The 27871-nt window shown below is 54.9% G+C and overlaps 1 protein-coding gene and 1 long non-coding RNA gene across 2 annotated transcripts in view; one reads left to right on the top strand and one right to left on the bottom strand.

The window, feature by feature from the left end:
* The window catches only part of SPIRE2 (spire type actin nucleation factor 2), a 31511-nt gene extending 6813 nt beyond the window's left edge, over window positions 1–24698 (top strand). The window contains 15 exon segments of the mRNA XM_032853729.1: window positions 4238–4281; window positions 8047–8403; window positions 11242–11322; window positions 11416–11580; window positions 12516–12602; window positions 12856–12954; window positions 12956–12980; window positions 13090–13259; window positions 13899–14088; window positions 15379–15500; window positions 18160–18294; window positions 18430–18497; window positions 22194–22221; window positions 23149–23264; window positions 23663–24698. Coding sequence (XP_032709620.1) covers window positions 4238–4281; window positions 8047–8403; window positions 11242–11322; window positions 11416–11580; window positions 12516–12602; window positions 12856–12954; window positions 12956–12980; window positions 13090–13259; window positions 13899–14088; window positions 15379–15500; window positions 18160–18294; window positions 18430–18497; window positions 22194–22221; window positions 23149–23264; window positions 23663–23885 — 1910 coding nt within the window. The 3' untranslated portion in view covers window positions 23886–24698.
* LOC116865524 lies at window positions 16039–27869 on the bottom strand. Its single transcript, XR_004382224.1, has 2 exons — window positions 27796–27869; window positions 16039–16272 (listed from the first exon to the last, which is right to left on the bottom strand). It is a non-coding gene; the product is annotated as an uncharacterized LOC116865524 (long non-coding RNA).
* Between the last annotated feature and the right edge of the window lie 2 nt (window positions 27870–27871).

The raw sequence follows: 27871 nt of genomic DNA, 5'->3' as shown, positions 1-27871 counted from the left end.
CATTTCCGACAAGTTCCCAGTGATGCTGGTGCTTCTGGTTCCGGGCCCCACTGTGACCATCAGGCCACCGTGTGTGGATTCCCCACATCACACCTAAGAAGGGGTCACCCACTCCCTGTTGGAAACCCCTCCAGGGCCAGGACCCATTCCGTCTTCTGGTGACTGGAACGGCCAGTGAGGGGGATGACTCGTGGTCTGGGTGTGGGCTACAGAGCCAGTCTAGCCATGGATTGGATCTCAGCCAGGTGACCTTGGCCGAGTTCCTCACCGTCTTGGGCTGCATTGTGGGGCAACGACTGTGTGATGTGGGCCCTGAAAAGTCCTCAGGAACTTCAGGTGTGTTGTCCTTGGCCCCACAGGGAGGAGAGCCTCAGAGGTAATGCATCCTTTCAAGGGTGCCCCTGTCTGCAGTGACTGTCAGCAGGGTGGTGGTCCCTGGTCACCTGGGCAGACACAGGGTGTGGACGTGCTGGGGGAGCAGAGGGGCGCTGAACCCCCTCGCCAGAGCTTGCTGAGAAGGTGGAACTTAACAGCACGGTTGCCTGGGGTGTGGGGAGCCCTCTGGCCGACACGCATGTCCTTGGCTGGGGCCGAGGTGATGTGGGTCCTGGTGCTTCTAGGTTCTTGCTGGGGGCGGTGACAAGTGAGTTTATGGAGAAGCGGCCTGATGTCAGCCATAGCCTGTGGAGATGGGGAGTGAGGTGGAGGAGGAGGGACGTGCCATAGATGCTGGGGCCTCTGCCCCCCAGAGCTCTGTGTTTGCTCAGCAAACACACAGCTTCCCAGCTAGCTGCAAGCAGGCCTTCAGCTCTCAAGCCTGGGTTTCCCAGCAGCTCGTTCCTAGAACCCACGTTCCATCGAAGACATTGCTTAACTTCTGTTTGGAAATCGCTTCTTGACAACGGAATAGGCGTTATCGAAGCATCCCGTGGGTGCCGGACACTAGCAGGTTTTCGCTTTTGGGTTTTTCTGAAAAATCTGTTTTTAAGTCGTCTGTACAGCCTACAATGTGGGGCTGGAACTCATGACTTGGAGACCACGCAGGGACCCCATCTGTGTTGAATCTTCATGGTCACCTGTCTGGTGGGTGGTACCATTCTGTCCGGGGCTCTGGGGGCTCGGGAAGGTCAGTGTGTTGCTGTGGGACACACGGGGCATCACTGGTGAGTCCGTCTGGCCTGGGCTGTGGGAGGACGCATACATCCTGCATCCTTGCTCACTCTCACAGTCGCCTATGAGTTAATTTCTTGATGCACACGTTCCAGATTCAGAAAGTGTCAAGGGAAACAGAGTCTCCTGCCAGCCTTCTCCCATGAGGAGGAGCCCTAGTGTCTACACCGCAGGCAGGGGCTGCCCTCTACTCATCCTTGAAGGGTCCCAACGATCTCCTCCTCCTTTGTTGGGGCTGCCCAGTGCCCCTGTGGGCAGTCTCAGGGGTCTTGGGTCGACCTAAGCAGACCTGCTAAGTTGAGGCAAACAGGGATGCCGCTTTGAGATGTTGCCAGTTGCCTTCCTGGGGGAGGTTGGCAGTTCCTGCTGGCACTGAGTGGGGGCCCTGAGGGCCTCGGTCTCTCCACCCCGCTGCCGGGCACACGGGTACTCCTGGGAGCTCAGCCTGAGATGCAGAAAGGCAGGAGCCACCTGGGCTCAAGCTAGGACCCCACACTTGGTAGTTGCATTCCTTGTAGGTAGTTAAGAACCTGGGGGAACCTCGGGTATCCTGTGCCCCCTGCATGTGCGTGGTCTCCTTCTGGGGGCTGCAGAGGTAACCCTTGGCTCCTCCATGGCCATTCTCTGTCCTGAACCCAAGCCCAAACAGAGTCACAGGCAGGATGCCCGTGGTCTGAGTCTGATTGGGAGGTCCTGGTGGCTCCGTTGCCACTGTCACCATGGTGATCATGGCTGTCCACACCCTCACAGGATGCTGCAAGTGTCTGGACACATAAGGAGTGTCCACCTCCACTCCCTCACACACCCTTTGAGGTGACCTTGTGGGGTAGGTTGGGCAGGTAGATGAGGAAAGGAGGTCAGAGAGGACCTCAAGGTCATGACCACAGGTAGGCAGGGATCTGGCCTGAACTATACTCCTTCCCTGTGCTCCCCACCTTCAGAGGGGTGAGGCTGTTTGAGAGCTGGCGACCCACCTGCTGGGCAGGGGGAAGCCCTTCCTCCAGGAGCTCTAGCCTGCAAAGCCCTCACAGACTTCCTTCCTTCTGGTGGTCTTTGATCTCATCCTGCCATGACATGTGATCGTGATCTTTTCGAGGAGACCTCCTAGCATCTTGAGTTCTCGTTGCATCTTATACACAATACATCACAGTGTCTTTTCTTTCCTGGCACGTCTTGGCGAGGCTGTTCTTCCTTGCAGGGAGAGAGAAGCCCCCCGTGGAGGGACAGCATCCCGGACACCCGGTGTCCTGGTTGCAGTCCCAACTCCATGTGACCTGGAGGGCCTGTTGACAATGCTTCTGTCCCAGCTGCCTCCATCTGCTTCTGTCTGCAGCTCTCTGCCTTCCCTCCAAGACAGCTTTTTAAATAGGAGGTAGTTTGCAAATGCTCTATGACCTCCCTTGCCGCCCACCCCCCCGCCCCGCCTCGTCCAGGCTCTGGGTGATTTGGCAGGCTTGCCCACTCCCCACCCGCACTTACTGATATGCTTTGTGGTTCTGGGTGATTTTCTCCACCTGCCTGAGCCTCAGTTTCCTTGTCTGTAACGAGGGAGTCATGGTACCCACTTGCATGAGGTGATTGTGGATTGAAAACATAATAAATCATTCATTCGTTTTGTAGCAAAGAGCTGGGCACAGTCTCTGCCCAGAAAGGGCGGCTTGCGCCTTAAAACCCGAAGACTCCCCAAGTCCTTGCCACTTCACGTATAGTTAATGATCCCTTGTCTTCGTTAACATGTGGACCATTTAAACTGGGGCATTAAAACGATTCCAGCTGGAAGGCCTCTCACTGAGCATGACCGCACGGTGCTCTGTCTGTAAGGGACAGTGCAGGGCTGGCTGACCCCGTCCCTTCTCGGCTCTCAGGATAACTCAGGACTCTGGCTGCTCCTAGGGACCACCTTTGCTCTGAGTCTGATTTATTCTTCTTCCTATCGCCTCCAGCCAGTCGTGGCGGGCCCCAGGGTCCTGTAGGCCGGTCCCTTTCAGCCTCACTGACGTTGGGAGTGGGCTGTTGTCCATTATTTTAATGGATCAGCCCAGCACAAGCGCCCTTCATCTTTGGCAATCTCCCCGCTCTTAATGGTATTTTGAAAATATTTGCAGAGTTAGCAGGTTCACTCAGTGGCGATTTCATGGTTTATGTTTTTTTTATACCCTACCTCGTTCCAAAAAGGAGTTAAGGCAACTCGAGTTCACCTCCTCGCCTAGGTTCTACCTGCATGCTTAATTCAAGGAAGTCTGTAGAATTAGGTGGGTTTTCTGCGGCTCATCCAGCTGGCATCTTGAGAGACGCGGGGCGGGGGGTGGTGTGCGGAGCGGCTGGATCAGAGACTAGGATCCCCTCGCATGGCCCCACCTGGCACCACCATTCCGGCCGTAATACCTCTGTTTCCTCACCTGTGAAATGGGTCACAAAACCGCTTACCTTCTGGGTTGTATATGGGTTTCAACAAGTGAGCACTCATAAACTTGTGAATTCAGTACTGTGTTCAATAGTGAACATAATAAATTACCTAGTACCTAGTTTAATACCTGGGCTTTGAGCCACAGACTGATTCTCTGATGGAGGCCCTGACGTTCCGTAGGGCTCCGGATCTACAGGTGGTGGCCAGATGCTACCTTACCAGCTCGGCTCTTGGGAACTCCAGAGCAAAATCTGTTGCTGCCTTTGAGCCTGGGTCTCATGTGACTCTGCTGTGATTTGGGGGCACATGGATTCAGACTGTGAATTACGGACCGTGAGGGCTTTCCTGCAGATAAGATTTAACTGACCTGCTCTCTCCTTATTCCTTCTTTCCTCTAGCACCAACCATGCCTCCCCAGGGAAGCCTGTTGGCTGCTCCCTTCTGAGGGGTCCCATTGGGGTGTGACTGCTGTGCAGGGTGTGGGCAGGGACTGAGTCTCCTGCCTCTGCATGTCCATTCCAAATGACTGGCTGCTCGACCTGTTTAAGCTTTCTGGGATACACTGTGTGTTCCTGGGAGGCCAGGTGGGTGGGCGGCCCTATTTGCCACGGCCTGGGGTTGCTGAGGTGTGTCTTGACTGCCTGTTGTCTCCTCTTGCAGATTCCACAACGATGGTGTTGTCAGCAGCCAGCTCAGAAGCCCAGGTACCTTTAAAATAATTTTTTAATTTACTTGATACACATTAAAACTAATATGTCTCATATTGTGTGAATTAGACAGCATATAAAGTTACAAGATTGTTTCCATGAGGTAGGACACAGACAAAATACTCAAAGGGCTTCGTTGAAAGGACATGATGAAGAGAGCAGGCAGGTGAGGACAGAGCCCACCGGTCAGTGAGGAAGCTGGCAGGCCTTGGAGGGCCTGAAGGGCGGGGGTGGGCGATGGTACCCTACCTCCCTCTCCTATTCCGCCCCCAAGCTGCTGGTGTTGCCTCCCACTGACCAGAGGGAGGGAGCAAAGGTGCTGTGGTCTGTGGATGCAGAAGGTCAGTCAGGGAGTGGGTTTGAGGGGCAAGCAGGAAAACCAGCTGGTGACCACCCCACCCACAATTCAGACCTCACCAATAGGACCAGTGCCTCCCTGTCCCATCCCTCTACCCTCCTGGAATTTGTCCTGAATTTAATGTGGATTGTTCTACTGCCTTTAAGAAAGCTTTATACAAACATGTGTTTATGTATTGAACACAGCATTATACCAAGGGTGGGGGGCTGGTCACAGGCAAAGAGGCCATATTGTCTGTCGTGGAGAATTGCAAAACGATAATAGAATCATCCCAGAGTTTTCCTGGTTTTTCTTCCTAGCACATGCTGGCAATCTTACTGCTGTCAGTGGTAAGACACCCTTCCCAGTGGCACCCTGCCTCTGTCCAGAGCTCCGTGGTGAGGCTCTCACTCCATGTCGCTTCCACAATTCGGTCTGGGAAGAAGACAGCATTGCCGCGGCTGGCAGGGTACTCTGGAGACTTTGTTTATCCCAAGCCCCTGTTACCCAGAGTCCCCACGTGAACGTGCCGTGGCCACCTGCCACCCCAGAGGAGACCTCTTAGTGGTTCTGATGCTATTTACAAGGAGCCTCGTTTGTGGGGGCCCAGTCTGCGCTCTTACGGACTAACCCCAGAGCCCCACCCCAGAAACTCCCGTAGGGGCCACTTGCTGTGCTAACCCGGATTCCTGCTATCGGCCTCCCGTGGACACGTCCTGCAGTCTCAGCCCCTTCTCTCCAAGCCCTCAGTTAGCATGTTATTCGCCCCAGCTGGCCTGTTGGGAGCCTGCCCGGTTCCCAAAACGCTGTGGGCAGGTAGGCCTGGAGGCTCTCAGACCCTGGCCGGCTGCCCAGATTGTTCCTTATGGGAAAGCAAGGGCTCTCTGCCTTTCAGTTTCCACTGTTTCCAGTGTCCGGGCTGGAACACAGAGAAGCTTTTAACAGAGCAGCTGTCAGATGGGAGTCTCCTGTTGGAGTTAACCCTTTAACTGACGTGGTGCTGGCTTAGGCCAGCTCCCAGGAGCAAGAGGGAGAGGCATGGTGGGTTGTGGTGCTGCTCCAAGATGCACTGGAGCAGGGGCTGGCCTATGGGGCCCCTCTGTCTGCCCTGGGTGGTAGAGTGGTCTCTGATGGAGAGACCAGGGCACAGCCACGCCTGGGTCGGCAGTGGCCGTGGAGTAGAGAATGGGCACGAACCTCTCCCACCATCTCCTTTCTTACCTCTACCTCTGGGCCAAGAAAGAATCAATGGGAATTTGTGTGACCTGTGGTTCTTGCCAGCCCAGTAGTCCTGATGGGGGTCCCACCTGGCCCTGGCCTTCTGCCCTCTGACTCATGACTTGGGCTTGTGATTCTTGCCCAGCTAAGCAGAGATAAGACCACCTCCAAGGGTGGACTGGGGCTTTGTAGACTGGAACTTGGCTCTGTTGGAGCCCCTCTCCCGACACTGGCCGGGGTGTGTTCTGAGGCGTTTCTGCAGGATAGAGAAGGCTGTCTTGTGCCTGTCCCCTGCCCAACACTGACTCTCCCCATGTCCTCCTTCAGCTCTGCTCAAGCCAGTCCCCTTGGGCTGCAGGTGTGGGAAACAAGAGGAGAGGCCAGAGGCCTCCCCCCTCCCTCAGGCTAGGCAGACTCAGACTCGGGGTGGAAGGTGAGGGAGTGGCTCCCTCCTGCCTTGGGCAAGGCTTAGAGCCTAGGCTGGGGACAGATGTGGGTCCCAAGTCCAGCTCTGCCAGCTGCGGTCACGTGACCCATGGCTCTGTGCCTCCATCCTCTGCCTAGAAGCCAGAGGTTAGGTCTCAGGTTAGGTTGTCCTAGAGTTAAGTAGGGCTCTGTGTAGCTGATGACACAAGAAGAGCTATGGTCATTTTGTATCATTGTCATAAAGGAGAAATGTCAAAATATGAAAGCCAGGCAGGCTAGAAGCAGCACCCCTGTGGTCGTCCTTACCCCTCTCTGCGCATGGCACATGGTTCTTCCTGTGCGAGCAGCCCTGACCCTCCTGGGACTGCAGTCCTGTGAGCAGCCCACACCAGGGGCCGACGGCCACTGGACAGACCCATGAATGGAGTGGCGGGGTCTGCAGATGCCCACCCCCGGAGAAGGCGGAGTCCCAGTGGTTAACGGTAGTCTATGAAATTAGGGTTTCCTGCCAAATAAAATTGAGAAATGGTGAGTTAAGAGGTCTATTGCAAAACTCAGATTTTCAATATGTGAATATGCTTTTAAAAGAACTAAATATGGAGATTTCAAGGATACACAAAGTAAACTGCAGCACTGTAGGCCCCATACCTGGCTGGGTACCCACAGCTCCTGGTCCCTGGGCAACTCCCTGTCCTGGGCAAGCCCCCACTCAGGTGCCATTGCTTCTTTACTTTTCTTCTTCTCCAGATTAAATTTACGTATGTTGAAATTTGGATGGAGTTTACAGTATTTTTTAAGGGAGAGGATGTCAATTTTTATGAGTTCAGGTGTCTGTACTGTATCCCATGTAGTTAACAATTCCAGCACGCTAGTCTTTCTCCTCTGATTTAAAACACACTCTTATGTCACTTTATTTATTTATTTTTTTGAAGATTTTATTTATTTATTTAACAGACAGAGATCACAGGTAGGCAGAGGCAGAGAGAGAGACGGGAGGAAGCAGGCTCCCCGCGGAGGAGAGAGCCCGATGCGGGGCTTGATCCCAGACTCTGGGATCATGACCTGAGCCCAAGGCAGAGACTTTAACCCACTGAGCCACCCAGGCGCCCCTCTTATGTCACTTTAAAAGCTAATGTTTGATTCGGTTATTGTATTTTTAAATCACGTTTATTGGAATATGCTTTATGATCAGTGAGTTCCTGTGCTCCTTCCAGCCTCAACCCTCAGCTGGGAAGCACAGACCTGCTTTTTATGGCTGTAGATTGTCTTCATCTTGCCTAGGGTTTTGTATGAATGGAAACGTGTAGTCTGGCTTTGTGGCTCTGTGTTCCATGTGTGTGTAAGGGGGTGCCTGAGTTTGGTCTTGGCAGCCTGGCATCCCACGGGAAGGATGGGTCACCTTTGTGTTCCGTGTCCCCATTGAGGACATTTGGACATCGCAGGTGTGGGCGCTTGTTTGGGACGAGTCCCGTGTGGGTGCACGTCTTTCCTCTCTCTGGGTTAGGTACTCCGGAGGGCGTTGCCCTCACTTCACGTGGTAAAAGCACGTTTGGCCCCGAGAGCCTGCTGAACTGCTGTCCACGGCGGCCGCTCGGGTTGGGAGGCGTCCTGCCCGCTCCGGATGTGTCTGGCTGCGGGGCCTCCAGCCCGGCCGCTGGCTGTCGCGCTGTCGCCGCTGGAAGCCGCGTGGTGCTCCAGCGGGGCGGCGGTCCCTCTCCTGGCTGGGTCCCTTGCGGGTGGCCCCCCACCCCCCGCTGACTCTCGGGGCCCCTGTCCTGCAGATGGTGCAGTCGCTGGGCTTTGCCATCTACCGCGCGCTAGACTGGGGCCTGGACGACAGCGAGGAGCGCGAGCTCAGCCCGCAGCTGGAGCGGCTCATCGACCTCATGGCCAACAACGACTGCGAGGACGGCGTCTGCGGGGCTGCCGACGAGGGCTACGGGGGCCCGGAGGAGGAGGAGGAGGCCGAGGGCGGGCCCCGCGCGGTGCGCACCTTCGCCCAGGCCATGCGGCTGTGCGCGGCGCGCCTGACCGACCCCCGGGGCGCGCAGACCCACTACCAGGCCGTGTGCCGGGCGCTCTTCGTGGAGACGCTGGAGCTGCGGGCCTTCCTGGCCAGGGTCCGGGAGGCCAAGGAGGTGAGCGCGCGAGGCCGTGTCGGGGAGGGGCCGAGGATTGGGGGCGGGGCCAAGGGTGTGGGCGGGGCTTCCCGGAAGCCAGGAAGGGAAGGGCGGGGCTGGGGCTGAGCAGGGCCCGACGGGACAGTGTGCCCAGGGCGAGAGTGGGAGGGAGGGATCCCAGGGGAAGAGGCGGAGGCCCCCAAGGGACCTTCCGGGCCGTCTTTCCTGCCCCGCCCCCCCACCTCCGCCGGTGTGGGTCCTTCTGTCTCTCCCACGGGAAGTGGAAGTCCTCAGCTGCAGACTCTGAACGGCCTCGCCTCACAGCTGGGCCCTGTCCTGCTGTGCGGGTTTTCCCCGGACCCTGAGCTGGATTTTGCACGGGGAGGAACTGAGGGTCAGGATCTTAACTCACCGGCTCGCAGCCACTTGGCCCCAGGACCTCTTTCCTCTTGCCTCCCAGATCCTCCTGTTTCCATGTCCTGCGAGACCTGGCTGTCCTCTCCCAGGGCTGGTTCCTTCTGGAAACAGGAACTGAAGGCGCCACTTGCTGTAATTCGGTGCACATGTGTACTCACTGCGCTTGGAGTTTTGGGGCGGTAGGAAATTCAGTGACCGTAGCCCTCCCACTCTTTTTACAGATAAACAAATAGAGGTTCTTTTGTTGTTTTTTTTTTTTTTTTTTAGATTTTTATTTATTCATTTGACAGACAGAGATCACAGGTAGGCAGAGAGGCAGGCGGAGAGAGAGGAGGAAGCAGGCTCCCCACCGAGCAGAGAGCCCGATGCGGGGCTCGATCCCAGGACCCTGAGATCATGACTTGAGCGGAAGGCAGAGGCTTTAACCCACTGAGCCACCCAGGCACCCCACAAATAGAGGTTCTGAAATGTGTCCCTTGCCCCAAGTCAGAGGAAGTCCAGGCAGAGCTGGGGTCTCCCCAGGGCTGTCCTGTCTTTTCATGGTTCCAGAATTACTAGCTGACGGTATTCCTCCAACTCTCCCATCTCCTTCCTGGAAGGAGGTGACAGACTTCCTTGAAGCAGGGGGTCTTGGCATAGGGACTCCTGCCTCCCCTCAGCAGTCAGATATGAGAAAAGGCAGACTTGGCAGAGGGCCGGGCAATTGGTTCCACCCACTCTTGCTTAAACAGCAGAGGTGTTCTTCGGAATTGACTGATACTGGTGTCTGGTTCCCCGGACCAGCTTCCCTGAACTGTGGCCCGAGTCGATTCTCAGTATTGCTCTGATGGACAGGGTCGGAGGCCCAGAACAGGACACGTCAGTGACAGTCCCTGAGCTGTCCGCCTTTATCTGTAGCCCAGCTGGTGGCCCAAGGGTAGGTCGCTCCTCTGGCCACTCCCTTCCCCCAACCCCCCAACCCCGCTCCTCCTTGGCAACTTAGAGATGTTCTTCTGATGTTCTAATGAGTGGATGGTCTTCATGCTTTTGTTTTTCTTGCTCTGAAGTCATCTGTTCTGTTGCTACCATCAATTCTTTATCCAGACAATGGAAGCTCTTTCTTTAGCAGGAGCAAACAACTCTAGACTTCCAAGTAATTGCCCCAAGAGATGTTCAGGGAATTGGTAGTGACAGGGAATGAGAAGAGGGTGTCAGTGGGACACATCTGGGCTGGCATTTTAGGAAGAAACACCCTGCTCAGGGACAGGTAGAGAAAGTCCAGGAGGGATGGGAGACCCACCCTTCATGCCCTTTGCCCACAGGAACTGCCAGATCACACACAGGTCTATTTTTAGAATCAGCCAGGTCACACACCTTGCGGTGCTCTGAGACTTGGCCGTGTTTTCTAGAGCGTCCCAAAGCAGTTTAGCAAATAGCTTCAAGTGAAAGCCAGGGTAACCGGTTCTGGCTTACTGTGTGGGGGGAGGGAGGGGAGTGAGCTGGGAGCTGTGTGCTAAGGGTTCGGTGCTTCTCCAGGGTAGGAGAGTTGGTGGGAACCAAGTGTCTGGCTGCTGCCAAGATCCAGGACAATGAAGGGAGTGAACCTAGTAGCTGCTTCCCAAATTCTCCGCAAAGAACAGTTACCGAACAATCCTTCCTGTTCTTCTTTGGCCCTTACTGTGATGTTGGCATTTTCTCTGCTTCATGAAATATGAACCTGTCTGTTTCCCAGGACTTGCTGAGTAACTTATCCTCTTATCCGTCTGTCTATCCATCCATCCAGCCAGCCAGCCAGCCATTGTTGAAGACCTAGCCTCTGCCAGTTGTGCTAGGAACCAGGAATCCTCAAGGGAGAAAACAGAAACATACCTGTGGCTCTGGCCTCATGGAGCCAGTGGTCCAGACAACACTCACAGAAACAGATTACCGAGACTCCAGTGTCCCCACTGGAGTGGGTCAAGAAGCAGCTCTGGGGGTGCCAGGAGGGGGTATTCACGTGGCCCAGACAGAGAGGCCAAGGCATTGCTGAGGGAGCGCCATGCGAGCTGGATCTGAAGGAAGCCTAGGAGCTCTTCACAGGTGACAGAGGGCAGGGTCCTCCTGCATCTGCTCTCTCGGAAGGACACGATGCCCCTCTGGGCTGTGTGGATTGGCTGAGAGAAGAAAGAGAGCCAGGATGTCCTGTGTGGGTGCTAGGTGGCTGCTCAGCTCTCACCCCTGGCCCAGGAGAAACTGCCAGAGATAGCTGATGGGCCACCAAGGGCCCCACATGGCTCCAAAGCTAATGGCTTTGTTTCTCCAGATCTTTCTGAGTCCAGAGCTTCGGCCCAAAATGCCCACTCATCCCTTTTTTAGCTGGTGGAATAGTAGCCCACGTGTTCAGGAACTGTCCCCGGATGGACAGACCGGCGGGGCCTGCAGCCCTGTGACAGCCACTCTCACCTTCTCCTGAACTAACAGATGCTGCAGAAGCTTCGGGAGGGTGAGCTGCAGGAAGGCAAGCCCCTGGCAGAGCTTGACCACCTGGGACACACCGACTGGGTAAGCTATGGCTAGCCCCCACCTGGGGTCTGTGCCAGGGCCAGGGGGAGACCTGCCGGGTCTAAGGACCATTTCTGTCTTCTTGGGGCCCAGGCCCGACTCTGGGTGCAGCTCATGAGGGAGCTCCGTCATGGAGTGAAGCTCAAGAAAGTGCAGGAGCAGGAGTTCAACCCCTTGCCCACCGAGTTCCAGCTCACCCCCTTCGAGATGCTGATGCAGGACATCCGCGCCAGGAACTACAAGCTCCGCAAGGTCATGGTGAGCTGTGGGGGACGGCAGCCTGCCCCCGAGCCTTCTGCCTGCCGGTGGCTCTGCAGCCCCTGCTCTGTGCGCTGGCTACTGAGTGGGTATTCAGATGTGCATGGACAGATGTGGCCCTGACCCATCTGGCTCCACCTGACACGGTGTAACTAGGACAGGGACACAGTGTGACTAGGGCTAGGACACAGTGTGATTACGGTGGGGACATGGTGTGACTATGGCGGGGACACGGTGTGACAAGGATGGTGACAGGGTGTGACTACGGCAGGGATATGGTGTGACTAGGGTGGGGACACGGTGTGACAAGGATGGGGACACAGTGTGACTAGGGCTGGGACACTGTGACACAGTGTGACAGGACATGGTGTGACACTGTGTCAGGGACACGGTGTGACCTCAGGGACACAATGTGACAAGGGCAGGGATACAGTGTGACTAGGGCAGGGATGTGGTGTGACGTCAGGGACACGGTGTGATGTTGGGGACATGGTATGATGTTGGAGACCTGTGACTAGGACAGGGACACGGTGTGACGTTGGGGACATGGGGTGATGTCAGGGATACGGTATGATGTTGGGGACACGGTGTGACAAGGATAGGGAGAGGGGAAGCGTGGAGGATCCTGGAGGATTGTCCCATTTATACTCACGTGGCTCGTGCTGCGTGCTGGCTTCACTCTGCAAATTCTAAATGTGCGAGTTCATTTCAGTCTTGGGACAGCTGGGTCGAAGGGGCGCCACCGACCTTCATTTCCACACAATGAACCTGAGATGTAGGGAAGGTGGTAGTGGTCATGGCAGCCATGTGCATGCCATATAGCCGGAGGGAAGGACGGCATGAGGACCAGGCCCTGCTCAGGGCTGTGAGCTCTCCCATGGCACCCAACTCCTGCGTGGGGATCAAGCCCTCAGCCTTAGCTGCCTCCCCCACAGGTCGATGGAGACATACCTCCCAGGGTGAAGAAGGATGCCCATGAACTCATCTTAGACTTCATCCGCTCCCGGCCTCCACTGAAACAGGTACGTGCTGCACGGGGCCTCCTCTTGTGGCCTTCCCTCCCCAAGGGCAGACCAGCGCCTCCCCCGAGGAGGTGCTTGGAAGGTTGAGTCTGAGATGGACCTGCCCCAGGAGCACGCAGGCCACCTCCGGTTTGCCCCTGCTGTGCCCGCTCCTGATAGGCCTGGCTGTGTCCACAGGGTTCCTCCCCGCTCTAGTGTGTCTGTGGCACAGCCCCACTGCCCTTCCTTCCTGGAACTGCCATACTCCCTCCAGGTCTCAGAGAGAAGGCTTCGCCCCTTACCCCAAAAGCAGAGGACCCTGCACGAGAAGATCCTGGAGGAGATCAAGCAGGAGCGAAGGCTGCGCCCAGTGGGGGGGCGAGCGCTGGGGTGGCCGGGGTGAGCATGGGACGTCCCCCTCCCCACTTTCGCTCCTGCCCTACTACCTCCCCACTCCATCCGCACCCCCTCACTCTGCTGTCCTACCCCACCTCCCTGCCTTCACCAGGGTTTGGCTCTCTGCCCTGCATTCTCAATGCCTGTTCGGGGGACACCAAATCCACGTCTTGCATCAACCTGTCTGTCACGGATGCTGGGAGCAACACGCAGCGCCCACGGCCCCGGGTTCTGCTCAAGGCCCCCACCTTGGCTGAGATGGAGGAGATGAATACATCTGAGGTCAGAGCCCATAGATTCCTGGAAAGAGACGAGGTGGGGAGGGGGGTAAGTGAGAAGGGCTGAGCCAAGGCAGCGTGGAGCTTTCAGCCGCGGGCGTCCACCACTCAGGGCTGAGGGCTGCACTCTTCTTTGGAGCTGGTGTCCTGCTGTGGCGCTGGGTCTGCTCTGAAAGCAAACGTGGTGGGCCTTGGGAACACTTCCCCATCTTGGTGGCTCAGACGGGTGACTGAAACAGTGGCCTTGGGCCACCTCTTCCCATGGCACAGAAAGGGCTGGAATGGACATGCTCCATCATCTTGGGGCTGGGAAGCTGAGCGCCCTCTGGCTGATGTGAAAAGCCGACGTGTTTCAATGGGACACTGAGTGCGACGTCGATGGGGATATCATGTCCCCACAGCCCTCAGAGCCCAAGGAAACCAGGGGTGGTAGTGATCCCAGTGGGCTACACCTGAGAGAGGACCAATCATCTCCAGGACCTCCCATAGGCCTCAGGAAAGGGTTTTTCTTTTGAGGTACTTGTTTCCACTGTCTAGAGGAGAGTGAGGCAGCAGCCCCCGGCCAGTCCAGGGACAGGCCGGAGATGCTGGCGGGCAGAATGGTCAGGTTGAGTGGTCAGGGCTGAGTCTGCTGTGTCCACAGGAGGAAGAGTCTCCGTGTGGGGAGGGGACACTGAAGCGGGACCGCTCTTTCTCAGAGCATGACCTGGTCCAGCTCCGGAGCGAAGTGTCCTCTAGTCTGCAGCCAGCCACTCAGCCCCAAGGAGGGCTGGAATCTTCCCGGCCCCGCGCAGGCAGCATGCACACTTGGAGGCCAAGCACCCAAGAGCAAGGCAAGTGGTGCCTCTCACCCCTTCTCCCTTGATTCTGCCCTGTGGGCATCATGTCCTGGCTTGGATCCAACTGTCCTCCCGAGCAGGCCGCACCCAGAGGGCACAGGGAGTTCATATCTGTAAGAAGGGTATTTAAAGTTCAAACCCAGATCTACCTCATTGCCTCAGGCAGGCATCCCCCACTTTTTTAACTTGAAAACCTTCTTACTAAATTAGTCATCCACGTTTTTTGTAAGACACTTTTTAAAAACTTGAAAACATTCCTATGATTCTAATACCTAGAGATAATTATTATTACTATGTTGGTATATGAATTACCATATATATGGTAATGCCATATATGCCAATATATGATATTACTATATTGGTATATGAAAAGAAATTTGGATGGATGGAGGATGGATGGACAGATGATATATAGATGGATGGATGATGGATGGATGATGGATGGATGGATGGGTGGATGGATGGATTATGGATGGATGGATGTGTGGATGGATGGATGGGTGGACGATGGATGGATGATTGAGAGATCTTTTTTTTTTTTTCTCCCGTCAATGAAAAGGTGTCTGCAATGAACCAGATGGGCCATGCAGCACACCATTTTAGAACCTGACTTATCATCACCTCCTTTTCCTGTTCCGCACAGAGGTCAGAATAATCCTTCTGGCCACACAGGGTTAGTTAGTCCCACTGTTGTGAGGGCTGTGCTTCCCCAAGTGCTGACAGGACATGGGGTTGTCTTCTCCCCCCTCCCCCACTGCTTCGACCAGACCTGGCCAGCCTGCCTTCTCTGCCCTCGAGGTTACTCGGAGCCACCCTATTGCTCTCTTGCCACTCTCACGGTGGTGCTATTTGGTAGCTGATTCACCTGCTGGAGTGAAGGGGTCCGGGCCAGGCCAATTCCATACCTCACTGTCCCCCAACTGTCCTCCAGACGTAGAGACCCTGTGGTGAACCGGCCTCTTGCCCCTTCGTCCTTTCCGCATCGAGAGCGGTGAGCGGCGTGAATGGGGGAGTCAGGCTTCCTGCGTGGCTGGTGTCACCTGCTCTCCCTGTTGGCTCATTAACAGGGATCAGATGTGAGGCCTCCCACAGGGGTCCCTTGGGCCTAGGACACCAAGGTGCCCCCAATGTGATTGATAATGTTCTCTACATGTTCTTCTGCTTGATTACTCCCCCCACGGTCCCCATGGCCAGGCCAGCTGTCTCCCTGGGTCCCTGGGCACAGCCCTGCCACACCAGTGTCTGCCAGGTTGTCCTGACGGGACTTGTGTGCTCTGAGTCCAGGTCTGTTCCCGATGAGTGTCCAGGCCCAGCCTGACCCCAGCTCCCGACCACACAGGGACCAGGGCTCAGCAGAGGACAAGCCAGAGGCTTCCGCAGCCCCAGACACCCATCACCTGTGGCTGGTGAGTGACAGAGGCATTGTCGTCCACAGTGACTGGGTGGGGGCATCCCTTGGGCCCTCCCCCTCATGTCTGCCCAGGACAAGGCCGGCAGGAGTGGGGCCCCAGGAGTGGGGCCGCTCCTTCAGCCCATGTGGCTGGGTCTGCTCTGCTGCCACCTTCTGGGCCTTCTGGGCACGGCAGCCCCCAGGCCAAACCAGGACCTTGCGAAGGGGATGGACATAAGAAGGTCTTGGTTCACTCTCTGTGAGAAGCTGGGGCCCCGGGCCCAAGGGCAGTGAGGAGGAAGACTTAGCCTCTGCCACTGCAGCGTGAGCCTCGCACCCGGGCTCCCTCAGCCTCCCTGGGGGGGACAGAGCTGACAACCCTGTGACTGGTGCTGTAATCATCCCGCCCTTCAAGTTTTGTCAAGAGGCTCAGACGAGAACAGATGTCAAAATGCTGACAGGTGCCATATAAATGTGAGGTACCATTACACTGACAGTTCTCAGCTCAGTCCCGTGTTATTTCTTGCTGCATTAAAACTTCCCCCCAAATGGAATAGTGTAAACAACAAACTTTTATTATCTCACACAGTTTCCGAGGTCAGGAATCCAGAAGCGGCCCAGCTGGGCAGGTGGGCAGATGGGCTCAGGCCTCCCCAGAGGTGGCCCTGGAATGGGGCTCCTCATGTGGCTATGGGTGGGAGGCCTTGGTGCCTCCACACGTGGCCCTCTCCCCAGGGCTCCTGGGTGTCCTCAGGACCTGGTGGCGGCCTTCCCCTAGTGCTCATGGTCTGAGAGAGACACCAAGGCAGACACCAGTGTCAGCAGTGACTGTTACTTCCACCGTAATCTGTTCATGACAGTGACTCACTAAGTACATCCTCAGCAGAGGAGAATTAAGCACCCCCCACCCCCCCACACACACACTTTTTTCCTCTTTGGGTGAGGAACGAGAACAAGTTTTTTACTTCTTCACTTCTTGCACTGGAAGTGTCCTTGATGACATCGTGACCTGGCTGTGCTCTAGTCCTTCACGGGGTTTCCCTTCTGCCCCTCCCCTTGTTCCTCCTCTTTATCAGCCTCATGAGGCTGACTTGGTGCTCGGAACACAGGCCTCCGCCAGCTTGACACACGCGGGCTCAGCACCGAGATGGGCGTGGCGCTGTTCTAAGGCCATCGTGGATGAGGGCAGTCCCAGGCCCGCCGCAAAGCAGTGCTAATGCCCATGACCCCTCCAGCAGCAGGGCCTTCCTGGGCCATAGCGGTGGGTCATGGGGGCAGCTGAGTCTTGAGTGCACATGAGCCCCCACGGAACTCACAGGGGGCTGGGAAGGAGGAAGGCTCGCTTCTTGAAGGGATGTCAAAGAACTGGGGGAAGTGTAAGTTTTTGTTTTTTTTTTCCTAAAGTGGACTCCACGCCCAGCGTGGGGCTTGAACTCACAACCCTGAGATCGAGACGTGCGCAGAGATCGAGAGTCCGACACTGAACTGATGGAGCCCCCCAGGCGCCTCAGTACATTCTTTTAATCAGTTGTTGGCGGGGGCGTGTTTTAAATGATGGCTCCCGTAAGTGTATTCTTCTTAGCACAGATCTCGAGTGCTTTCCGAGAGATTTGGCTGTCAAACATCACACAAGCTCAGCGACTGTCCGCCCTGAACACGTCTTACAGACAATCTGACACACACAGCCTGCTGGTCTCTGGTCCTGATGTGAGACTTCTTGGCCACGTGTGCTGTTTGTGTAACACGTGTGAGGCTCCCAGGGAGTTGTTCAGGCTGCTGGAAGCCAGACAACCTAATGCTTTGGGTGGGAATGAGAACATGGGCTCCCAGACTCTCCCCAGACAACTGCCCTAAAGAGGATAACCCACCTGCAATAGGAAACCAAACACAGTCACCCAGTGCCCATCTTTATGGTGCCCTCATGGGCTGGTGCCCCTCAGGATGCCTCATCTCGGCAGCTAACATTTTAAATGTGGGCTGCGCGCTGAGGGCTGTGTTACCCCCATGGAGCGGCATACAACCCCACCTCATAGGAGAGGAACTGAGACCTGGAGAGCTCGAGCTCCACCCTCCCTTCCCAGAGGGAGCCCCGAGCCAGGCACTCTCACATGGTAGGCGGCTGTGGCTGGCAGGACACACGCCGCCTCCAGACGGGCTGACTCACAGCCCTGCGGGCTGGTGAGCACTGAGCTGGGCAGCGCGCAGGGGTGCCCGGGGCCTTCCACTGCCGGCGAGGAGAGAGCTCTGTGGGGAAGGGTTCCAATAGCAGGAGAGGTGGGCCTGGGGACTCTGGCTGGCTTCGATCGGCCTTCGTGTATATTTGCAGGTGGGGGACGAGGTAGGAGGCAGGCATTTCAGGTCAGGGAGGGCTGTGAACACAGGTGGGGCTGGCTACAGGGGGTTTGGTCCTCAGTGGGCCGGGGGTGGGCTGGGTCAAAGGAGAGCTTGCTTGCCGCTGCACAACCCCATCAGAGAAGTCATGAGGAGTGTGTATGGCTCCCAGGGGTAGACGAACTGAAGAGTGGGGTGTTTTAGGAAGTTGCTGGGCATGGGTAGACTGAGGCCACGAAGATTCCAGAGTCCTCAGAGAAGAGAGGCCCTTGTGGACAGACTCTTGAAGGGCCTCGTTCCCGAAGACCTAAGCAGTACTGACCTCTTGACCCTTCTGTCCCCAGGAGTTCAGCCATCCCGTGGAGAGCCTTGCTCTGACTGTGGAGGAGGTGATGGATGTGCGCCGCGTGCTGGTGAAGGCCGAGATGGAGAGGTTCCTGCACAACAAGGAGCTCGCCAGCAGTCTGAGGAAGGGGAAGGTGAGCTAGCCTGGATCCAGCTGCTCCCGTCGGGCAGGAGCTCTGGGTCGAGGGCAGGCCAGAACCCAGGCCAGCCCAAACTCAGGGCTGCTTCCTCACTAGGCAGGACAAGCTAATTTGGGCCTTTTCTTACAGATTTGCTGCTGCTGCCGAACCAAGTTCCCGCTGTTCTCCTGGCCACCCACCTGTCTCTTTTGCAAGAGGTGAGCGTCTGTAAGCACCCTGGCAGTGATTAACATGGGAGGAGGAGGTAAGCGTCTCCAAGCCGGCCCTGACCAGTCAGACTTCCTGGGATTGTGGGGATGTTCTGTCATGCACCATGGGCTAGTGCAACTTGGAACATAATTTTTAATTTAATTTTAATAGCTAAGGGGCTCCCACCTTCAGCCACGGTGGGGTAACAGGCATTAGAACAGGCACTTTCCACCGGAAACAACCAAAAAAACCCATATAAACCAGAAAACCCAAAGAACAGGAAGCAGTGGATTTTAAGATACTGGATATCAGGTAATAGCAGGAAACAGAGTGAGCCCTATGACTGCCTCAGCGGCCTGGAGTTTCTAGGTCAAGGCCTAGAGAGATCAAGGCAGCTGAAGGTCTCGGAATGTACTTCCCACAGGAAGAGAGCAGTCTGCAGGGTGAGATCCCCCCAGAGTAGTCAGCAGGGTTCTAATCAGCACACACAAGCAAGGCAATGACTGAAGGCTGGGGAAGAAGCTCCCTGAAGCAGGGACTGGCAGGCTCCAAGTCTGGCCCACTACCTGTTTTGTAAATAAAACTTTATTGGAACAAAGCCACATCCTTTGTTTCTTCATTATTCATTTAGCCACACCTAAAATGTTTATTATCTGACCCCTTACAGAAGAAGTGTTTTGACCCTGTGCTAAAGCTTTAAGGCATAGTGTCTGTTCCCACCAACCATGGTGGAAGTGCTGGAGGTCATGAGCCGGGAAGTCGGACATAGAGGAAGGTCTTGTCCCACAAGTGGGGAATAAGTACCCCCAGGCCGAGCATTGTTCCAGACCTAAAATTTAAAAAAAGCAAGACCTAAAAGGACCAAACCATACCCAAGTATTTTAAATGCTTCCCAGAACAAAGCTCAAGAATAGGAATAAAAAAAACCCAGCACCCAGCAAGATAAAATGTCTAGCATCTAATCAAAGATATTAGCCACGTCAAGAAGCAGGAAAGCATGACCCTTGACAGAAGAATCCATCAAAATCACCCAGAACTGACAGAGACATTAGAATCAGTAGATAAGTACATTAAAAGTTTTGAACTGTATTTCATATGTTCAAAAAGTTACAGGAATGAAAGATCTGAAGAAGACTCAAAGTCCCAGACATAAAAACCAGAATGTTTGGGTGAATGTTCAGAATTACACCAGATAAAATTAACGGCAGATTGAACATTCAGAAGAATGTATAGAAGAAAAAATTAGTGAACTCAAAGAGAAAGCAATACAAACTGTCTAAAATGAAAACACTGTGGGGGCGCCTGGGTGGCTCAGTGGTTAAGCCTCTGCCTTCAGTTCAGGTCATGATCCCAGGGTCCTGGGATTGAGCCCCACATTGGGCTCCCTGCTCAGTGGGGAGCCTGCTCCCCCCTCTTGCTCTGCCTACTTGTGATCTCTCTCTCTCTCTCTCTGTGAAATAAATAAATAAAATATTTAAAAAAAGAAAACTTTAAACAATAAAGTGAAATGCTGTGAGAAAAAATAATTTAAAAAACGAAAATGGTGCCAGTGAGCGGTGGGTTAAGAAGTCTAATATAGACGTAATTAAAGTCCCCAAAGGAAAAGGGGGGAGGAGGACAGAAAAAGCATTTGAAGAAATAATAGCTAAAAAGATTTTTAAATTTGATGATAAATAAAAACTCATAAGAAACTCAACCCCAAGCACAAGGAACATGAAAAAATTACACCAACCCACATATTAACCAAAGTGATCAAAACTGTAATAAAGAGAAGATTTTGTTTATTTATTTTAGAGAGAGAGCAGGGGAGCAGAGGGAGAGGGACAAGCAGACTCCATGCTAAGTGTGGAACCTGATGTGGGCTAAGGCAAAATCAAGGGTCAGGTGCTTAACCAGCTGAGCCGCCCGGTGCCCCAAGAGAAATTCTTGAAACCAGGCGGCAGGTAAAGATATGCCGAGAGCACAGACAAGGTGGTGGCAGGCTTCTTGGAAACAGTGTGAGCAAGAGGACAGTAAAAGAGCATTTTTGAAGGACTGAAAAACTGCCCATCTAGAATCCTATACCCAGCAACAGTATGCTTTAAAAACAAAGACAAAAAGTAGAAACATCTCCAGAAATACAAAAACTAAGAGTTCTTCAGCAGTAGACTGCACTAAAGTGAATGTTCAGTGAGGTCCTTCACCTGATGGAGTCTCAATCTACACGGGGATGGGAAGCACAGTAGCCGCCAGTAAGCGAGCACAGACTTCTTTCTCACAACACTCCACAAGATGAATCGAGATCCAGCACCCAATGGGGGGAAATGCAGTGTCCGCTGCCCACTCAGTAATTACCAGGCAGCCCCCAAATTAACAGCAGCATCTCACAGGATTCATAACATCTCTGAGTAAAAAGTATCGTCACAATGGCATTAAGGCCAAGGAGGAGATCAGAAGTATGCTGATGGAAGTTCTTTATAATCTGTGTGAAGTGCTAAACTACGATGATGTATTAATTATTAATTTCAATGTAGATCACAAAGAACATTAGCAGAGATTAAAGGCATTCCCGTCATAATGGTAAGGGGGGAGAAATAACTATCCTGAACACTTGACCTACCTAACAACAGAGGTCAAAAATACGTGGAGTAAAAATCTGAGCAAGTTGCAAGGAAACATTGATAAGTCCCTCGAGGTTCAAGAGCCTTCTCTCAACAACTGACACGACGCGCAGACAGGAGGGTACGACATAGGCCACAGAAGACTTGAACGCTACCAACCGACTTGATTCGACATTCACGGCACACACACCTGAGCCCAGCAGAGTGTACTTCTCAGGTGCACACGGAATGGTTCCCGAACAGACCATATTCTGGGGCATAGAACAATTCTCACAAATGTAGGGCCCAAGGAAAGTAAGTTCCCTGACCGCAGCAAAGTAAAGTAAAATTAACCCAGAGGTTTCTAGATGGCAAACCAACTATAAAACATACAGGCAGTCTGTCTTTGGCTCAGGTCATGATCCCAAGACCCTGGGATGGAGCCCAGCGGTCCCTCTCCCTCTGCCCCTCCACCAACTGGCACGTGTGTGCACTCTCTCTCCCTCAAGAAAAGAAATAAAATTTAAAATGAAACAAAACAATAAGTCCACGCAAGACGACACCATCTGTTCTTTCAAAAAATGAATTTGGACAATTTGTCCCCTGATGTAACTTTGTAGATACTATGCATAATACCCCATTTCTTTTATTTTTATTTTACGTTTAAATGTGTATCTTTGTCAATCACACTTTGATCTGGAGAAGGGAAACCAGTCAGCAAGGACCCTCTGAGGACGGGCTTTACGGGATAGGACTCCTGGGTCTCTATCACAGTCGTCTCTCTGTCAGGTTTTTTTTCCAAGAAGGCATTCATTCTCGAAATCAGGAATGGGGAATAACAAGATGTCCGTCACAGCTCGAAACTGAGCCACTCACCCGGGGGGAGTGCCTCGGAGGGCTTGTGGTGGGGAGTGTCGGGCACGTGAGAAAACCCAGACCAAACTGTCCAGAGTGTGTCAGGGACACATATTTTGGATGTACAGCTAATTAAAGAGAAAAGCAAGATTTGGGGATAAACTAAGTGAAATACTGAACAAATGGGGGTCGAGCAGGGGAGGGCAGTTGACGGTGGGAACGGTTTCTCTGTGGCCTCTTCACAGCTGACGCCCCTTCCTTCCCTTCCAGGGCTGTCTGTGCTTCCTGCAGCGTTAAGGTGAGCAGCATCCGGGGTCTGAGCAGGTGCGCGACGTGACGTGTCCTGCGACTGACGTGGCTTGTCAAGAGTGGCAGAACTGGGGGGGGAGGGGCGCACCCTTTCTCTTTCTCCAAGAGGAGGTAGAACCAGGAGTGCCGTCTCCCGTGAGCAGGTCACACATGGACCAGCCCTACCTTGTTCATCTCCTTCCTCCACACAGAACCCACTCCTAACATTTCCCCAAACTATGCAGTTTTTATTATTATTTTTAGAGTGGGGGAGGGGCAGAGGGAGAAGCAGACTCCCTGCTGAGCACAGAGAAAGGGGCGGGACTCTATCTCATGACCCGATTCAAAATCAAGGGTCAGACCCTTAACTGACTGAGCCACCCAGGCGCCCCAAGACTGTGTAGTTTTTAAAGACTTGTAAGTGGTCTTTTAAAAAATGTTCTTTAACATTCCACGTTAGCAGGCTAGTGCCAGGAAAAACCCTTCACTTCCCCTGTGAAAGTCCTAATTTCTGACACTACAGCCTCCTTGAACATTTCCAGACAGGCTCCGCACAGCACTCGGGGGCATCTGTACCTGCAGACGGACAGGCACAGAAGGTTCATCACACTTAGAACCATGTTGTCCTGGTTCACCTCAGCCTAGAAACCAGGAGTGCTGGAAAGGGGTTTTCCCACCACGATTTCCAAACCCTCTGTGTCCTGCCATTTCACTGCGGGAAAGCTCCGCCTCAGCACGTGCACCAGGTCACGGGTGGTACAAGCGTCCGTCTACATGGGCACACATGGTTGGCGTGGGTACCAAGCAAGGGCGCCCACGCCTGCAGATGGCAGCATGGAGTGGAGCAAAGAATGGCCTCTCGACACCCCCAGGGTGTCACATGGGCCCAGAGCAGGTGTGTGGGTGCCTGGTTCATATCTCCCTGTGTGTGTTGTAGATGAAGATGCCTTCTAAGAAGTTTGCACACATTCCCGTCTACACGCTGGGCTTTGAGAGTCCTCGGAGGGTGTCAACCACCTACACTACACCAACCCAGAGAACAGAGGCCTTCCAGTGAGTCCCCATCTCAGTCCCCACATCCCCGTCTGGGGTGTGGACTGAGAACTCCGGAGCCACAGTGATGGGCACAGTCTCCGAGGGCAGAAGCTGGGCTCTTGCTCTTTGCTGATGTCACTGGGGTCGCAGGCACTGATAGTAACACAGGAGCTGGGTGCGGGGGTGGTTTGCGAGGACACTCCCAGGACGTGGAAATCCAAGGTAGTCGTCCAGGAAGAGCGGTCTCAGATGGGTCTGGGGGCTGAGTGGGAGGAGCTGGAAACTGAAGTGGTGAGCAGATCCCAGGCCTCCCACTAACTCTCGAGGGAAGGCTTTTGCTGGGGGGAGGGGACGGGGTGGGCTGTGGATATGGAGAGACAGGAGGGGACGTCCCTGACGGCTCTGTCCTGCTCCAGATCCCTGCAGGGGCCCCAGTGGCAGAGTGTGGAGGAGGCATTCCCGCACATCTACACCCATGGCTGTGTCCTCAAGGACGTCTGCAGCGACTGCACCAGCTTCGTGACGGACGTGGTTCGCTCCAGCCGCAGGAGTGTGGATGCGCTCAACGCCACGCCTCGCCGTACCCGCCAAACCCAGTCTCTCTACATCCCCAACACCTGGACTCTCAACTTCAAGTGATGGCTCTCGACCTCCTGGGCCACTAGCCAGAGGCTCTTCAAGGCAGCCAGGCCTCTGGGGAGGAGCCAGGCTAGTCCTGCCCTGGCTGAGAAGCTCCCTGTCCTGGGGCACAGCTGCCCTCCCAAGTGTGCATGTACATATATACATATATAGATACATTTATATAATACACACACAGCCTATATATTTCTAGACATGTTTCCTGGCCCCAGAGTTTATTTGGGGTCAGGCTCACTCCAGGACCCTCCCTGGGGGAGGCTGTTTCCTTTGGGAGTTGTTGGGAGTTGCTGGGGTTCGGGGACAGGACATGAGTGGGTTTTCTCACTCAGGAAAAAGGGCAGGTTGGAGATACAGCAGTGGGCTCCAGGCGCCAGAGCTCTGAGAAGACCCTCATCCCGGTGTTTGTTCTCTTCTCCATCCCAAGGATGAGAACACAGCAGTTTACTCTCCCTGGGTGGATGTCCAGGCTGGGACGACGGGATGCTTTGGTCCCCAGGTAGACAGGGGCACTCTGAGTGGAACCTGGCCTGCGGAGGCAGCTGGAAAGATCAGGAGTGGGCAGCCTGCTAGCAGCATCCTAGCCTTCCAGTTGGAAGGTCCAAGGCCAGGCTCACTCCTTGACCCCTGGCCAGCACCCAGGCCCCAGCCATCCTCCCAGACTCAGAGGTGCAGAGATGGTGCTGGTTCCAGGGCCCCAGTGATGCTGGTGATCCTGGTACGGGGAGGAAGTCTGTAAATGTGTACACAGAGCTGCTCTTGGCCTAATAAAGGCGGTCTCACAGTCTTCCGTCTGGGGTGTGGACTGAGAACTCCGGAGCCACAGTGGTGGGCACAGTCTCCGAGGGCAGAAGCTGGGCTCTTGGGGGCCACCTGCTCTCTGGTGTCCATTCAGGATGCCCACCACGAGACGAGGCTGCTCACACCCACTCCTGTCCATGAGGCCCAACTTCCCGATCTGGCCATCCCAGTCCCATAGCCAGCAGGGCTGCTGCATGTGGCTCAGCCTGGAGCCTGTCAACTGCCAGCCTCATCCCCAGATCCCCGCTCCTGTTCTCCATGCAGATGACCCCCTTGGGGTTTGCGGGGGAGGGGGCAGCTCCCGATGCTCTTCAGGAGAATGGCTGAAGCTCCTGTGTGCTCAGCCGGCCACATGCATCTGGGAGGTGGCTTGTCATCCCACCTTACAGGAAAGGAAACTGAGGCTCAAGAGGGAAGGAATTTGGCCAAAGAAACAGCTCATCTGCGACCTCAACCCAGGCCTATGAGATGCCAGGCTCTAGCTGCCTGGCTCTAGCTATTTGCCACGTGTACAGGGGCCCAGAGGAGGCCCTGAGGGACAGGACTTGTTATAGAGGGACCTGCCGGAGAGGTAGCTCATCAGGAGGTTACACTAAATTGCAACAGTCCATTAAAAACAGCCAGCTTCCAACACCTCTGGGCACTTCCTGGGCAGGGAGTATTATTATTTCCATTTAAAGAAGAGAAAGCAGGGGCACCTGGGTGGCTCAGTGGCTTAGGGGCTCTGCCTTCGGCTCAGGTCATGATCCCAGGGTCCTGGGATTGAGCCCCGCATCGGGCTCTCTGCTCGGCGGGGATCCTGCTTTCCCTTCTCTCTCTCTGGCTGCCTCTCTGCCTACTTGTGATCTCTATCAAATAAATAAATAAAAATATTTTTTTTTTTAAAATGAGAAAGCAAAGGGGTTCCTGGGCAGCTCAGTTGGTTAAGCGTCCAGCCCTTGATTTCCGTTCAGGTCATGATCTCAGGGTTGTGAGACTGAGCCCCTCATTGGTCTTCCCCCTGGGCATGGAGCCTTCTCCCTCTCTTTAAAAAAAAAAAAAGAATGAGGAAGCAGACACAGAGAGGGTGAAGATTTGCTCCTGGTCACACAGCCAGCAATGGGAAAGCTAACCTTTGTGCAGCAACCTCCATCGATAGATGCTCCTGGGAGGTGAGCTCTGCTGTCACTGTTTTAATTACACAGGCGAGGAAGTGGGCCAGGCAATAGGTTCAGGCCCACATTCCCAAGAACGGGAAACCAAGGTTCTACTCCACATGGGAATGCTTGGAAATAAAAGTAAAAACCCATGTTGGGACATCTGGGCTGAGCCACAGGGGGCCACATAACCCTTGAAGGTGAAGTTGGGAGGGTGCTGCCCCATTCTTGCAGGCTCCCCTCCTGCTGACCCCAGGGACTGAAAGCCGTGCACTCACCCCACTGAACCCAACCCTCACCTGATTTGGATTGTGACAAATGGAGCTCACTTTGTCTAGAACTGTCTACAAGCAAACTTCTGAGGGCCATGCCTTCGGTGGGGACAGGGAGATTGACGCTCTCCACTCAGGCTGGGCTGATGCTGCATCTCTCAGGCGCACATGGCTGCTCTCCTGTGATAGGGCAAAGGAGGCAGCAGCTCCAGGCTGAGAATCCCTAAGTCTTCATCCAAAGGGGAGGCAAGAAACCTGCATAAATTGTTCACGCCACTTTGGGAGGGGGTCGGGGGAGACACAAAATCTACTTAATTAGGCTGGCCTTGGCCAATCCGAATGGATGAGAGTGGTGTCCTGGAGGCTCTCCCTGAGCTAGCCCTTTAACAGCAGGATTACAGGAAGTAGGGAGGGTAAAACCTAAGGGACTCCCAGGGAGTTCCTGGAGCAGGTGGCACATCTGGGGAGCTAGAGACAGCAGCCATGTCAGCCAATGTGAAGCACCACAAGACCCTCTGGCCTGCGCAGGCTGACAGCCTCGTGTGCCTGTGTGCGCACACCCTCTCCCTCCGTGAGTCTCCGGAGACCCAGTGCCCAGTCTGAGAGGAACATTCAGGCTTAAGAGGAAGGCAGGATGGGGTGGACCTCAAGGGTCAAGGAAGACGGATCCCAGAGGCCATGACCCATCCTGTCCCCATCTCCCTTTCTTGGTCCTTGCCAGTGGCCTTCCTCATTTGAACCCTGGAACCAGTGCTCGCCTGGGCAGCACATATACTGAACCCTGGAACCACAGTCCTGCATGCAAACCCAGCTTCTACCTGGGCCAGTTACTCTCAATCCCAGTTTCTTTACTTGAAATGGCGGGGACAGCTACTCCCAGGAGGTAAGAATTTAGTACAGTGCCATCACCACACTCAAGGCTGCTGTCTCCACTCTTCTAACACCCTCACACCAGAGCCTCTTGCTCCTGCACTTAGACCTCTGCAGTGCGGGGGTTCTCGGTCTTGCCGGCACACTTTAATCCCCTAAGAGCTTCTAAAAACTATCAATGCCTGACCCCACCTCATAATTGCTAGGAATGCGCCCTTGATCTTTATTGCAAAAATCTCCCCAGGAGATTAAGACACAGTAAAAGTAGCGAGCCTCCACCTTAGACCACGGATTCCCAGATGTAGACGAACAGGAGAATCACCGGGGACGCATTTACGCCAACAAAAGGCAAACTCCCAGGACAGCCCCCGAGATTCGCTTTCAGTCTATCCGGGGGAGGAAGCGGTGCGGAGATCTGCACCTCTGGGAAGCTCCTCGGTTCTCACGTGTTTACTTTTAACGAGAAGGGCGCTGTCCCGCCTGCAGCCGCGGACGCTGACCGAGGGCAGTCGCTCCCCCTCCAGGTCGCCCGGCTGTTAGTCCCCGGTGCACCCGCACAGGTGCAACGCCACGAGGCCGCGCGCCCACCTGCGCGCACGGCCTCCGCGTCCACCCCGCCTGCAGGTTCTTCCCGCCCGGCCAGCCCGTATTCGCAGGGCAGAGGGTGGGCTCGCGAGTGGACCGCTCGGAGCCAGGGCAGCCCCTGCCCCCGCTCGGCGGCGGTAGCGGACACGCCTCCGGAAGGCCCGGAGACGCCCAGCGCCGGTACCGCCAGAGGGACCGCCGCGCGGAGGCGCCCAAGTCGCGCGAGAACTGGCCCGGCCGCGCCCGCACCTTCTTTGACGCCCTGTCAACCGAGAGGAAGTTCCGGAGAAGCTCAGGGCGCAGACGCGATACGCCAGCCTCACGC

The sequence above is a fragment of the Lontra canadensis genome, unplaced genomic scaffold (genome assembly GCF_010015895.1).
Source record: "Lontra canadensis isolate GAN:19392208 unplaced genomic scaffold, GSC_riverotter_1.0 scaffold8, whole genome shotgun sequence".
Taxonomy (NCBI): Eukaryota; Metazoa; Chordata; class Mammalia; order Carnivora; family Mustelidae; genus Lontra; species Lontra canadensis.
Note: the sequence above shows the minus strand (reverse complement) of the source record. Positions and strands in the feature narration are given on the sequence as shown.